Genomic DNA, 13,628 nt, shown 5'->3' on the forward strand with positions numbered 1-13,628 from the left:
AGGCACACAATTATGTACTTGATATTAGGAACTATAAATGTGGATGCTGAGGGGCAGCCAGGGAGCACAAATGCAGGGCTCAGAGTTGGGGAAAGGGAACCAGATAGAGAAAGCTCAGCAGGAAAAGGTCCCTGGGCAGGGGGAGGAGAAAGAGTATATTTAAAGGGAGGGATAAAAACCTAGACACACAGACATCGTTACAGGATACGAGGTAAAAGCCACAGGTGAGAACTGGATGGGAAAAAGGGGAGAGAGACGTGTTCTAGGAGGAGAGACGAGGCGTGATCTCAACACTGCAGTCCCGTTACATGGTGTTTTAACCCAGAGCAGGGCAGCACACTGGGTGGCGTGGGTGACAGGAACAGAAGTGGGCCTGGCTGGTCAGGAGCTGGGAGCAAGGGGGGCTCTGTTTTTATGGTGGCTGAGTTTCAATTCCAGACGCCAGAACTCCTAACACATTTCCAGAATACACTCTGATTTAAGTTGCTAGACTACTTAGAGGTAGTGGGGAAATACCACTCGGATGTCAAGGTTGAGGAGTTTTGAGAGGCCAGCAGCGGTGAGAAGACGGGCACAGGGCTCCACCTGGGCAGGAGGACTCACCCCAGCTGCTCCTCCTCCTGAAGGGGCTCCAGGCAGATCTCGGGTCTCCGTCCTAGTTTATATTCCCTGGTAATAAGTGGAACAAAACAACACTGGGGGGAATATCATTTGATTTTTCAAGACAATGATTTTTTTTTTTTTTTTTTTTTGCTAGTTTTAAGCTTTTTCCTTAAGCAAAAGGCTGTTTTCTTATGTAAGAATGCTCAAACTTCTGGAAAAGGGGAAAACTCAGAATACTTGCTGTGGGGATTATTTAGAGACCTGGGTCATTCCCGACTAAACAGGGAGATCGTGCTCTGTGAAGATGCCAGAGAAATGGTCCACTGTTTGGCCAAGATTGAGATTCTCACACCCTTGCTATTTGGCTCGCAATCAGAACTGATGTAAAAGAATCCCACAGGAATGCTTTTTCTAAGGCAAATGACAGTTACTGTCCATGCCCCCAACCTGCTCATTCAAGGTTCCAGAAGGCTGAGCAAACACTTCTTGAGTGAGAGACAGCTTGCTCCTAACTTCCACTTCAAATTTTTTTATGTTACAGTCTCTGGAGCACAGGAGAAACACACAAAGCTACATTTATACTTAATGAGGAAAGATGAAGTTATCCCAGAGTTAAATAACAGTGAGAGGTGTCATCTGCCTCCCAGATGCTGTCACCTGACTCAAAGGAAGAGTCTCCTCATGGGGGCTCCTTGGCCACCCAGTCCTGAGGGGTAGCAGAGAGACACAGCAAACTTCCTGCAAGACACCTACTTGAGCCGCTGCCGGTCAGTGCGTAAGAGCCTGCCAGGGCGCCTGCTCTCCACTGTCCAGGCTCTGAGGAGGGCTGGGGCAGGGACAGCAAGCTCTGAGGAAGGGGTTAAGGCTCTGGCCTAGACAAAGAAAAAAGACATTTCTTCACTGGTTTAAAAACACTCATTAAAACAAACGGAATGAAGCAGTACACAATGACACCGGAGGGAAAGCACACCTTAAGTAATGAGAAAGTCTATTTAAGAACTCACAGGAGCCATGTGCAGTGGTGCACACCTGTAATCCCAGGGACTCGGGAGGCTGAGGCAGGAGGACAGCAAGTTTGAGGTCAGCCTCAGCAATAAAGTGAGAACCTTGCCTCAAAATGAAATTAAAAACAAAACGAAAACAAAATCCCCCGAAGGACTGGGGATGTCACTGTAGTGCCAGTGATAGAGTGAGGCCTTGGGTTCAATCCCCAGTACCAGGAAAAATAACAGGAATAGCTAACTCTTAAGTTAATCCTAAAAAATTTTCATATTTCTCACTGCTGAATTGGCTGGAGAAATAGGTAAGTTGCCTGTTTCTACATATGAGCCAAAAGCTGCATTTTAATCATGTTTTCAAACTCCACAGGGAGTTCTACGTGTGATTCACAAGAGCAGAGCCGCTCTGAGTGCTGCACAGTTCCCGGCTATGTGCACTCCCAGCCAGGTTACTTCTCATCCTGAAATACTTCAAAATCCTTGCCTCCAGTAAGTAGGCCCAAACACTCATTAACCTAATGCAAGAAAACAAGCATCTTCCCAATTGTCCTCACCGGCGTAGTGACTGGCTTTCTGGAAGAATGTTATCTCATACACTGAGGACACACATGAGCCACACACCAACCACTGCTAGGCATACAGAGGCCCTGTGTACTTTCCTTTAAGTAAAAAGAAAGTTCATATCTGTCCATGACAGCAAGATGCTTCTTCAGCTCTCTGGGTTATGCTCCACTTGGCCTTTCCATTTGGACACAACTCGCCTTCTCTGTGCTCATTAAAGCACAAGAAAACATCATGACATCCAGTTTAGCATCCTAACACAGAAGCTGGTACCTGCCCCATGGGAGACTGATAACACAACTTGTATCTAACGACATTTAACATATGGCTCACGACGGTACAAAACAATGTCAAGTGAATGCTTTATGGATGTTTCAATAAACCACGTTTCCCTAAAAAATAAAAATGAACATAAGCCACGAGTTGCTAAGGGTAGATTCAAACACAAGCACAGCATGCCTGTCAGCGTCAATAAGTGAAAGCCACGAGGGCAAAGGCGGAAACAGAGTCGGGGCTGTCTGGCCGCGGTGTCCGCTGCCTGCTGGTACTTACCCCTGAACATGGCACAGAGCAAGTGCCATATCAGAACAGACTGCAATTGAGGGAAAGGAAATAGAAGAACATATTAATATCTCACTGGAAGAAGCCATATCACCACTAAGGCCCACTACAGGAAGAAGTCTGACCTGAGATTTCAGGTCCACCAAAGCAGCATCTTCTGAGATATCCACATCTCCCAAGTAGACGAGAGAAACTTCCGCAGGCACATGGCCAGGGGCACCTTAAAAGGACAGAGGTGGATGTTTGGCAGGAATTTAAAACTTATTTCATATTTCTGAAAGACACTGCCATATTTTGACATTGTAATGGGTTTATTTGATATTGTAAAGGATTTTGATATTGTAAACAGGTTTACTAAAAAGTCACTCAAGAACCTCTAAATCTGAATCCCTTTAATCAGAGCTCCCTCAGAATTCACTGCCTGGTGAATTAACAATCAGGGAGCACGCTGATGGCAGAATGTTCTGGGGAGCTTACCCTGGTAATATCTATCTATAATGTTCTTTTCCAAATTCTTTCTTTCCTCAAAGAAGACATTGCTGGTAGGCCACCCTGCCTGTGTTCTTGACATGGCTTCCTTCTTTCTTATGACTCTGATCTCAGCTGGAGCCTCTTTTGTGTGCACATATAGTTTCCTCTGCATTGTCAAAACAGAACAGGAATTTCAAGGGGTGCAGCCCACCTGTCTTGTGTGTCTCCCCAATGCCTGATATGGTGGGTGTCACATACTAAAGGCCCAATAACTGTTTGTGGAATGAAGAAAATCTAAATAATAAGAAGGCCTTTCTGAGTATTTTCCAAAAATGGGAAAACTAAAATGCTCTCTGGATATAAAAGCTGCTAATTTTTTTAAAAATATTTTTTTTTAGTTGTAGATGGACACAATATCTTTATTTTTATTTGTTTATTTTTATGTGGTGCTGAGGATTGAGCCCAGGGTCTCACGCGTGTGAGGCAAGCACTTTACCACTGAGTTACAACCCCAGTCCAAAAGCTGCTAAATTTTAAATTCAGAATATTGTCTGTAATTTTTGCCTTAATGAAATGTTTTGTTTACTGCTGGCTATACTGCTAATACATAATAAGAAATTACAAATGAATTATAAGTAGATAAAGCGAAAAAGCCCTGTTTGTGAGTGGTCTTGTGTCTCAAGGAAACTGCAAGGCTGATGCTACTGAAAGGATGAAACATTTCCCTCTAGTTATAACAAAGAGGCATTATCAAAAATGAATCTTCTTAATTTCATGGAGAAACATACTGATTATGCATGCTTTTAAAAAATCTATAATTCAACTCTGCATGTAATTACTATTTTATTACCCAAGCATTTTTAGGATTCGTTAACAAAAACAAATGCAACCCAAATAAAAATAACTTTGTCGATTTCACAGCTATTTTAACATATTTTATTACTCTACATATATAGACCTAACTTCAAACAATAAGTAGAGAATCTGACTCATTTATATTAAGTTCATTCTGAAGAGGTTCAAAAAAATAGAATTATAATACATAATACCTTAAGGCACAAAAAAAGCTAAATAATTAAGCAAAGCACAATAAAAAGAAAAATATACCTGAAAACTCGGCCCTATTAAAAGAACATTTTCTTGGGCTTCAGGGTGTGGCTCTGTGTCTACAGCACTTGCCTTGTATGTGTGAGGCTCTGCGCTCCATCCCCAGCCCAGCACCAGCAAAGTCTCTTTACCTTCAGAAGAGATTAAAAGGTGTGGACAGAGGAAGTGGAAGCCCACACTAAGGCAGTCTGGTCACTGCCAGGGACTCTGCCCACTGCAGCGTGTTCACTGCACCCAAGAACGAGACAACACTGTACTCCTGCATTTCTTCTCCAAGGAGTGAAATGCCAGGTGCCCTAGAAGCAGTTCTTGGGGACAGTTGGGGGGGAAGACGACGAAACACACAGGATGTGAACCCCAGCTCTGGCCTCTGCCCAGTGGACAACGGAACAGGCTGAAGCCCCAACATTCTGCTACATGGCGACAAGGGGGCTTCTGTTGCTCTGAGGATCTTGAGAGCTGATATTTAAAAGATCTTTGAAAAAGTATCATATATTGATATAATATTAAGATATAGTGCTTTACAGAGTTGCAAAGCACTGCATGAGATCAGGTGGTGCTGTTATTATTAAAAAGGAATAAACAGGCTTTGGTTTTCAACCTTGCATTTTTCAAATAAATGTCTGTTAACTCCAGAGCAGAAGCGGCATTTCACTTCTCCATGACAGGCTGGCTGTGGAAATTTAATTCTGTCCTCACCTTGGGTGCTAGCAGCTCTCCAGCCGTTGCCTTGAGAAGAGGTACAAGGCTGGTCTTGACTCTCCCAGTGTCCTGAGTGACCACGAGGCTGGTACCACCAGATGGGCACCTTCAGAAAACCCTGAAAAACAGAATGTGTGTGTGTATCTATATATCTATAAGAATGTGTGTGTGTATAAATTTTTTTTTTTTTTAATACTGTGAACTGAACCTAGTGGTGCTCTACCACTGAGCTACTTCCCAGATCTTTTTTAAAATTTGAGACAGGTTCTCACTAAGTTGTTCAGACTGGCTTTAAACTCATAATTATCCTGCCTCAGCCTCCATGTCACTAGGGTTACAGCATGCACCACCATTTCCAGCTAGAACTAAACATTTTTAATTGCTGTGATGTACAAAAATTAAAGAGAATCTTCACTTACACTTCCACACAGAGAAAAAAAATTATGGATGGCATAAAATGCACTTAAAGTTGTTATTTTTCCTTCTCAATTTACCAACTGCCATGAGTTATACTTACTGTTTTTGCCTAGAGATGCCACACCACTGCTTCCAGGCACTGGAAGCACCCCTGGCACAATGCATTTGTTAAATGAAGCAAACCACATGAACAAATCCATTGTCTTCATACATGCCCCATATTGTTAGTTTTACTAATTTAGTTCTTCCCACTTTTTTTTTTTTTGCTACTGGGAATTGAACCCAGGGATGCTTAACCACTGAGCCACATCCCCAGCCCTTTTTTGTATTTTATTTAGAAACAGGGTCCCGCTGAGTTGCTTAGGGCCTTGCTAAGTTGCAGAGGCTGTATCTGAATTCACAATCCTCCAGCCTCAGCCTCTAGGATTATGGGTGTGCGTCACTACACCTGGCCCCACCTCTTTTTTTTTTTTAAAGTACAGAAGAAATTAGATTCATTAAGAGAGAGAGTAGGTTGTAGTTACAGAGCTCATTCCTGTAAAATATTTAAAATATATATATTAAAAAATGCATAGTACAATCTCTTAATTAAGTTGATGAAGATTAACAAATATTCAACCTAAATTAAATACATGTAAGTCAAAACACCCAATTTCCATTTTTTTTTTCACCTAGCAGACTGTCAAAACCCAGAAAATCGAATAATATGCTATGTTGGTGAAAATATGAATAAACTTAAAGCTCATGACCTGTGGTTTTTGGACAGGAATTTAGTCATATCTGTTAAAATTTAAAATCCAAGTCCTTTGAGTAAGCCATTCCACACTTAGCAATTTACTTTCTGATACATGTGCATGCATAAGAAGCCATGTATACAGGGGTACCCAGTGCAAATTTTTTATGGGAGCAAAAACTATGACCCATGGTCCATCTTTAGAAGATGTTCACATTATTGTAGGCCATAATTTTGGTGGGACAATTTCTGTTCTAGGAATTTATCATACATATGCAAAATAGCACCTATATATTTTTTATAGTGTTTTTCAAAAAAAGAGATTCGTTAAATAAATTATGGGATTAGGGGCATAGTTCAGTGGCAAGAGTGCTTGCCTACTATGCAGAAGGCCCTGAGAATATCTCCACCTTTGAAAAATAATCCCAGTGACTCAGGAGGCTGAGGCATGAGGATCACAAGTTCAAGGCCAGCCTCAGTAACTTAGTGAGACCCTGTCTCAAAATAAAAAAAATAAAATGACTGGGCATTTAGCTCAGTGGTAGAGCCCCTGGGTTCAATCCCCAGTGCCCCCCCGCCCCCACCCCCCGCCAAAAAAAAGTAGTGACATGCAATGTTTATAAAAGAGCAATAAAATAAGTCCTCACATACTTTGCCAACAAGGTTATTAATTTAGTAGGACTTGTTAGGAAAACAATTTGGCAATATGTAGCATCAAATCTTTAAAGAGCTCATGCCTTTTGAGTTAGTAATTCCACCTTTGTTTTGTGTGTATATATGGTATTGCGAATTAAACCCAGGGTTGCTCTACCACTGAGCTTCATTCCCAAGTTCCTGAAGTACGAGACTAACCTGAAGGAGGGAAAGGTAGGTATGGTAAGCGATATTTTAGTCTGAAAAGATTAGGATGGAGATGTTGGGTTTATTTGGAGATGATCTTGCTAAATTACAGGTTGGCCTCAAACTTGAGATCCTCCTGCTTCAGCTTCCTGAGTTGCTGGGAATACAGTGTATGCCACCACTCCCAGATAGAAGGTTTTATATTTAAGTACTAACTGTAAGAACAAAAAAATTTTAAATAAGCTAAATTTCCAATACTGGGAATATAGGTGAATTAAACAGCAGTTAATCATCACCTTGGATATAACTACTTCTGGGTTTTATAATCAGGTTAAAATGTTAACTATAAAAAGGATGAAATAAAATTTTTACATATAATTGATTTTAATTTTATTTAGAAATATTTATAGGAAGAAATATCTACCTATAAAATATTTATAGGTAGGATTCTGGGAAAGTTCTCTATTCTTTTTATGACTATATTTCCCCAATTTCCCACAATGAGAATATAACACCTTTGTATTCAGAACGATAACTGTTATTATAAAATGTCTATTTAGAGGCAAAAATCTTACCGGAAGAGGAAGTTTTCCTTCAATTAGAAGCAATGTGTCTCCAGAACATATCCTAAGCTCTTGCAGTGTTGCATCCTGGGAACACAGAAATTCTTTTTTGTCACTTAAGACTTCTGAGAGGAATAAACACACCATAGGCTCTTTTTTTTTTTTAAACCTCTATTACATTTTCAAGAAATAAATAAGTGAATAACAAAGTAGATACTGAAGACAAAGGAAGTAAGCTAGGACTACAAAAGCAGAATGGCATTACATATTAAATTGTGGCATGTAAACCCTTAAGTATCTTCAAAGGGTTGAGGATAGGGAGACAACCGAGATGGGTGAGGACAGACTTGACTTGTGCCCCATGAGATTTTAATCATACCTAAAATTGTGTGGGGGATTTGGAAAGCTAGAGGGCTCCAGAGAAGAGGATTTCTTATGAAGAAAAGAACAAGGGCAGAGTCAAAACTGACAATAACCATGGTTTGTTTCCGCAAAGAGCTGAGAAACTGACCTCTGAGTGGGAAGTACCAGTTGAAGAAAAAATGGGAAAGAAATTAGTTTGGAAAAGTGGGCACCAACCGAAGGGATGTGGAATAAAAATAAAGGCGGCACTCAAGACCAAGGTGGTTGAAATGCCTGGGCCCAGGGAAGCCGTGTAGAGAACAGGCAAAGGGTGGCTTGAAATGGGAGCCAGCAGGAAAATGGCCAAGGAAGGGCTGGAAAGGCTGGCAGGTTCCTGAAGTATGAGACTAACCTGAAGGAGGGAAAGGTAGGTATGCTAAGCGATAGTTTAGTCTGAAAAGGTTAGGATGGGAAATAAAGGGCAAATCTAGGAGAAGACAGTTTTGAGGGAAATGACTTTAATATTAGATGAATTGTTTGATACCCACTGGGAAATAATTATTCAGATAGTGAATAATTCACTATCTGAATCAATATTCTGATATCCAAACCAAGACTCAAAGGAGGCTTCTCTTGATCTTGTCTTATCAACTGTTTGGGCAGAGTATTCCAGAGGAAGCCCCAGCACCCCTGCCCTTGACTGTTCAATGCAGCTATTAGTGAACAGCAGGCAGGTGAAGGCTGGAAAGGGGCAGCTGACCACAGTGTTTCTGGGAAGAAGCTTCACTTGGCCTCCTTCCAAGGCCCTGGGTTTGGACTGGGAGGTTTGGTGCTATTTGGGCGAACGATAAGAAGCTTAACAAGATTCAAACTATCCTGTGATAAAACTATTCCTAAACTTACCCTAAGAGTTTGGCTGCACCCAAAGTTTGGACCACTACCAAGTGATTGTCTGGTAAGATGAATTCTACCATCATTTACTTACAGAGAAACACTGAGATTAAAATATGAAGGGGTCAAAAATTCAGTGTGGGCTGGGAATGTGGCTCAGTGATAAGAGTGCATACTTTGCATGTGTGAGGCCTTGGGTTCAAACTCCAGTACTGCCCCCGCACCCAGAGTGTGCTTTAGATGCTTTCATGAGCTCCAGTGTCCTCTGCTCTCTGAAGTGCTCTGTTTCCTGGTGGAGCACTGGTCTAGGACATGCTCTCTCACCAGCAGGGCCGATCACGGATGTCAGAAACACCTCCACCTAGTCCAGACTTGCTCTGTATCAGAAAAACTAGTCAAAGAAAGGGAAAATAGATCTTGCTTAGCTTTTTGTTTCCTAAAAAAGAGTGAAAGTTTTCTCTAGAAATTTTTTTATATGAGTCGGGCGGGAAGGAGAAATCCTGTATGAAACGCAATCATCTTCAGAGCAGAAGGTATGGAAATCCTCTTACTTCTCCACATAATGGCTCCCCAGCTTCATAGCACCAGTCCATTTTTCTTAAATGCCACGCATCTCCTATGAAGAAATCAATATTAGGATGAAAAACCCCAGAGAGTATGTTTTAAGAATTCAGTAGGAATAACCATTCTGGATAAATGAATGTCAAATGGGGCTTAATCTGCTAATAATCATTAGTTTTTAAAATGATCTCTTCAAGAGCATAAAAAGTTGTGTTTTCCTGCTCAATTTGGTTAATTTGCTTTCTTTTTCACCAAGAACCTGTGAATAAAAACAACATATTCATATATGTATTTGTGACTAAAAACACTTGCTTCTATTATACAATATTTACTTTGTACCCTTACTCTTTTCATGTATACATATATACAGATCATATATCACTATACATATAGACATACATATATATAAGTATCAAATCTCTTGTAAAAACAATTTTTTAATTGTCAATGGACTTTTATTTTTATTTATTTATATGTGGTGCTGAGAATTGAACCCAGTACCTCACACATGCTAGGCAAGTGCTCCACCACTGAGCCACAACCCCAGCACTAAAGATGATTTTTGTCATAGCTGAAGTATATGCTAAAATTGCTCAGCAACTGCAATTGTACAAGAAAATTCCTCCTCTTAGCAGTTAATCAAACAACACAGCACTAGAACTTTCTGAAGAGTATCTGAATGAAACTGATGTGAAAGAAAATGTATAAATGTTAAATAGACTTAAATCAGATCTCTCTCTTTTTCAGTGCACTTGTTTGCTGCTCACTCCCCAAACGAGAACTTTTTTTGAATGGGGAAAAAGTTGAATGGGGCAAAAATTAGAAACCCTGGTTATTACAAACAAACAAAAACCCCAGCTATTATTTGATGAGCAAGATGCTGTAGCACCAAAACCATCTAATGGGCAAAGGAATAAACACAAAGTTCTTACTCATCTCCACCAGCCAGTCTCTGAACCCCTGCAGCACACTTTTTTGTAGATCCTTTTTAACCATTAGTTTTAAATTCAGAAAGATTTGTATCAATTTCAAATTAACTTAAGTACCTTATAAAATTACTAGTCAGTTAAAAGTGAGCACTATTAGTCTACAACATAGCAGGTGGGAAGAACCTGGACCTTGAGAGCAGAGGCCTAGCTATTGGCTGGGGAACTCTGGCAAGCCATTTAAGCCTTCACAGCCTGTTTCCTTGTCTGTGAAATGGGAATGGGTGACCATCCCCCACCTGGGAGGCTACTGCTGAGATTCAGTGAGATTCAATGAGACACTGCCTGTGTACTTCTATAGGACAGCCCTATATCCAGAGCACGTGAACATCCCTTCCAGATAACACACTGGTGCCAACTTCAATGGTGTCTGAGGGACAAACTGTTCTAATAAAAGCAGCATGATTCCTCATCAAGCTCAGTGACATGACTGCACCCAGGAAGCTGCTGTAAGTTACTCTGGATTAATTTTTTCCATTCACATTCCATTCCCTAGTCTATTATACACATATATTGACATGAAATAGATGCACTGAAATTCTGAATCAATAAGACTAAAAATGTTTCAGTGGAACTAGATGTGGATAACTCCAGGTGGTATAAATCTTAGCTTGCTTTCTTTTACATCCTTGCTGGATTCTATCTAGGCTAACCCTAAAACTACTTTTCTTTTAGTTTGTAAATAGAACCAGGAGAATTCATTATGAACACACAGAAATTTAAAATTTTTTTTTTCTGCAGTCTATAAAACTTTTTTTCCACAATCTTTATGAAAAAGAAAGTTTGAAAAGTTTTTATTAGGCTTATAGATAATTGTTTGAAGTAAAGAATGTGGATAAGATTATGTCATCATGATAAATAACTTACCTGGCAGACTAGATTTCTCAAGCATTATCTTTAAACACTAAAAAAAAAAAAAAAAAAAAAGTTAGTTTTTGTTTCTGAATTATAGTATAAGAAGAAACACCCTTTTTGAACCCTGGGCCTTAAGTCTGATTATATTCATTATTCTTGGATAGACAAAGGCACATAGAATTAAGATGATCGACAAGCCAACTCTCTTTCCTAGGAGCTGGGAGGGGGTCAGTTCAGGGAGGAGAAACATTTCCTGGTGTTTCCAACCAGGACTCAGCTCCAAGTTTCATTTACTGCCTTCAGTGTCTCTGCCACGACTTCCTTCCCATGAGGATTAATAGTGTGATTTGATCAAATTATTGATAAGGCTGATTTCACAGATACATAATAACCTCTGAATCCTATAAAAGGAGATTGACCTTTATTTAGAAGCCATTAAACACAAATGATCACACATAAACTCACAAGGAAAGAATTGTGTAAGTTGTGCCCTCATGGTACAATGCAAAAATGTGAAAATATGAACAAAAGTTTTAATAGAACAACTTTCTAACTTTTTGAGGGAAAAACATTCCAAAGTAAATCTTGGGTCAAAGAGTAAATAAAATTGTGTTTATACTACCCTAGAGCAAAAAGAAATAAAAATAAGGATGGTCACTCTTGTACTGCTCAGAATAAGAAAACAGTGGCCATTAATCAAAATATCTATTAATGGGTGAACATTTAAAAAATGAAGATACATCTTAGCAGTTCAAAGAATAAAACAGATTCATATGTCGTATTAGATGTTTAAAATATTTTAAGTGAACTTCAAAAGGTCTAGTATGTGCATGAGGCATGATACACACAAAGTGAGTTCTTCATTCCTTTATGTACCCTGGCATGTGCTCTGGGAGGACACCTCTATTGATAAGCACATGTCAGGTCATCTCAGTGCCTTCTATATAAGGGAGGTGGTGATCAGCAGAGACTTTTAACCCCCTGAAGTTCAAAAACTGGGAATAAATTTATAGTTAGTTGTATAAGTATGTGTTTACAGGTTATTTAGAAAACAATGCCAATGATATAACACAATAGTTAAAGCATGGGTGACGGGGACAAAGCTATATTCAAAGAAAACTGCAGCCTTAAAGGCTTTCCTTAAGGGATGAAAACAAAAGAACATTCATCTTAACTGTGTTCCAGGCAGGGGACCCAAACTTAAGGGCTTTGGAGGAAAGCAAGGAGGCCAGCAGTGGGGTAGGGGCTAGAGTTTTGAAAGCAAAACAGTAAATCACTCAATTTCCTTATAAAAATGGACCCTGGGAGGTTCAAGGCTAGAAGCAAGGAGATCAGTTAAGAACCTGTGGAACAGTGCAGATGAGTGACAGTGGTGTGCTCGACAGGGACACAGCGGTAGAGGGAGCGAGATGTGGCCAGATCCTAGCAGCATTCTGATGGCAGAACCAACAGAAGGTCCTGAAAAACTGGATGTGAAGTAAGACAAGGAGAATCAAGGGGGTATAAAGGTTTTGGCCAGAGCAAATAGGAAATTGGAGCTGCCATTAGCTGAAGAAGAGAAAAACATGTGTGGAAGACATTTCAGGAGGCCAGGAGTCCTGCTGGGGATGTGCTCTAGTTTGGATTTCAGACAGCCTAGGTGGCAGTTGGATTCTCTGGGGCTAGAGGGGCCCAGTCCAAGTATATCTGTAGCTGAATGCTCAAAAGGCAAGGGGGAGAGGGGGAAAGAACAAGCTGAGAAAGGTGGGCTGGTGGACTGGAAGGAAAACCTGAAGAGCTTTAACTTCTCAGTTCCTTAACTTCCCAGAAGACAGACAAAAACTCCTAGTAGAGCCAGCAACAGCGTGGAGTGCTGGGAGCAGACAGGATGCACACAGCAGGGTGAGAACAGACTGGATGCTCATGGATGGGCGCAGCAGTGAGGGGGCCCCCTGAAGCCTGAGGAAGAGCTACATGGAACCCCAGTGGGGCTGAGAGAGCACAGGAAGAAAAGGATGTGTGTCACTCTTCAGAACAGTTTTGTGGTTTCTTTGAAATGAAAAAATACATGTTAATAAAGGCCAATAAAAGCTGGATGTGGTGGCACATGCCTGTAATCCCAGTCACTCCGGAGGCTGAGGCAGGAGGATCCCAAGTTCAAAACAGCCTCAGCAACAGAGACTTTGTCTCAAAATAAAAAAATAAAAAGGGCTGGGAATGTGGCTCAGTGATTAAGCACCCTGGGTTCAATCCCCAGTACGTACATACAGACACACAAAAGGCCAACGAAAAATTTGGAACATATTTACAGTCTAGAATAAGGGTAAAAAATGTTTTATCATGGAAAATTTCAACTGCATGCAGAGACTAGTAAAATGACCCTCCTCAAGTACTCATGATTTCAATTATTGCCATGTCCAGTCTTGTTTACATCCACCTCCTGTCCTTCCCCCAGATT

At 40.6% G+C, this 13,628-nt stretch overlaps 1 protein-coding gene across 17 annotated transcripts in view; it reads right to left on the reverse strand.

Annotated features, from left to right (window-relative positions):
* Positions 1-13,628, reverse strand: part of Usp40 (ubiquitin specific peptidase 40) — a 72,355-nt gene that overhangs the window by 12,236 nt on the left and 46,491 nt on the right. For 13 of the 17 annotated variants that reach the window (XR_006850786.2, XR_006850784.2, XR_006850787.1 and 10 more), the window contains 7 exons: positions 11,204-11,240; positions 9,341-9,405; positions 7,569-7,643; positions 5,001-5,121; positions 2,849-2,943; positions 1,357-1,475; positions 604-669 (listed from right to left, as the gene is read on the reverse strand). Coding sequence is in view for 8 of the 17 variants with exons in the window: in XM_046439686.2 (XP_046295642.1) it covers positions 604-669; positions 1,357-1,475; positions 2,849-2,943; positions 5,001-5,121; positions 7,569-7,643; positions 9,341-9,405; positions 11,204-11,240 (578 nt within the window). In the remaining 9 variants the exon portion in view is untranslated. Of the gene's footprint in view, positions 1-603; positions 670-1,355; positions 1,476-2,714; positions 2,944-4,301; positions 4,433-5,000; positions 5,122-7,568; positions 7,644-9,340; positions 9,406-11,203; positions 11,241-13,628 lie in introns of those variants that run through there. The other 4 variants (XR_006850790.2, XM_046439690.2, XR_009226322.1 and 1 more) reach the window with 4 other exon arrangements.

The sequence above is a fragment of the Marmota monax genome, unplaced genomic scaffold (genome assembly GCF_021218885.2).
Source record: "Marmota monax isolate L192 unplaced genomic scaffold, Marmota_monax_Labrador192_F-V1.1 WCK01_AAM20220418_F8-fsc00041, whole genome shotgun sequence".
In the NCBI taxonomy this organism is placed as follows: Eukaryota; Metazoa; Chordata; class Mammalia; order Rodentia; family Sciuridae; genus Marmota; species Marmota monax.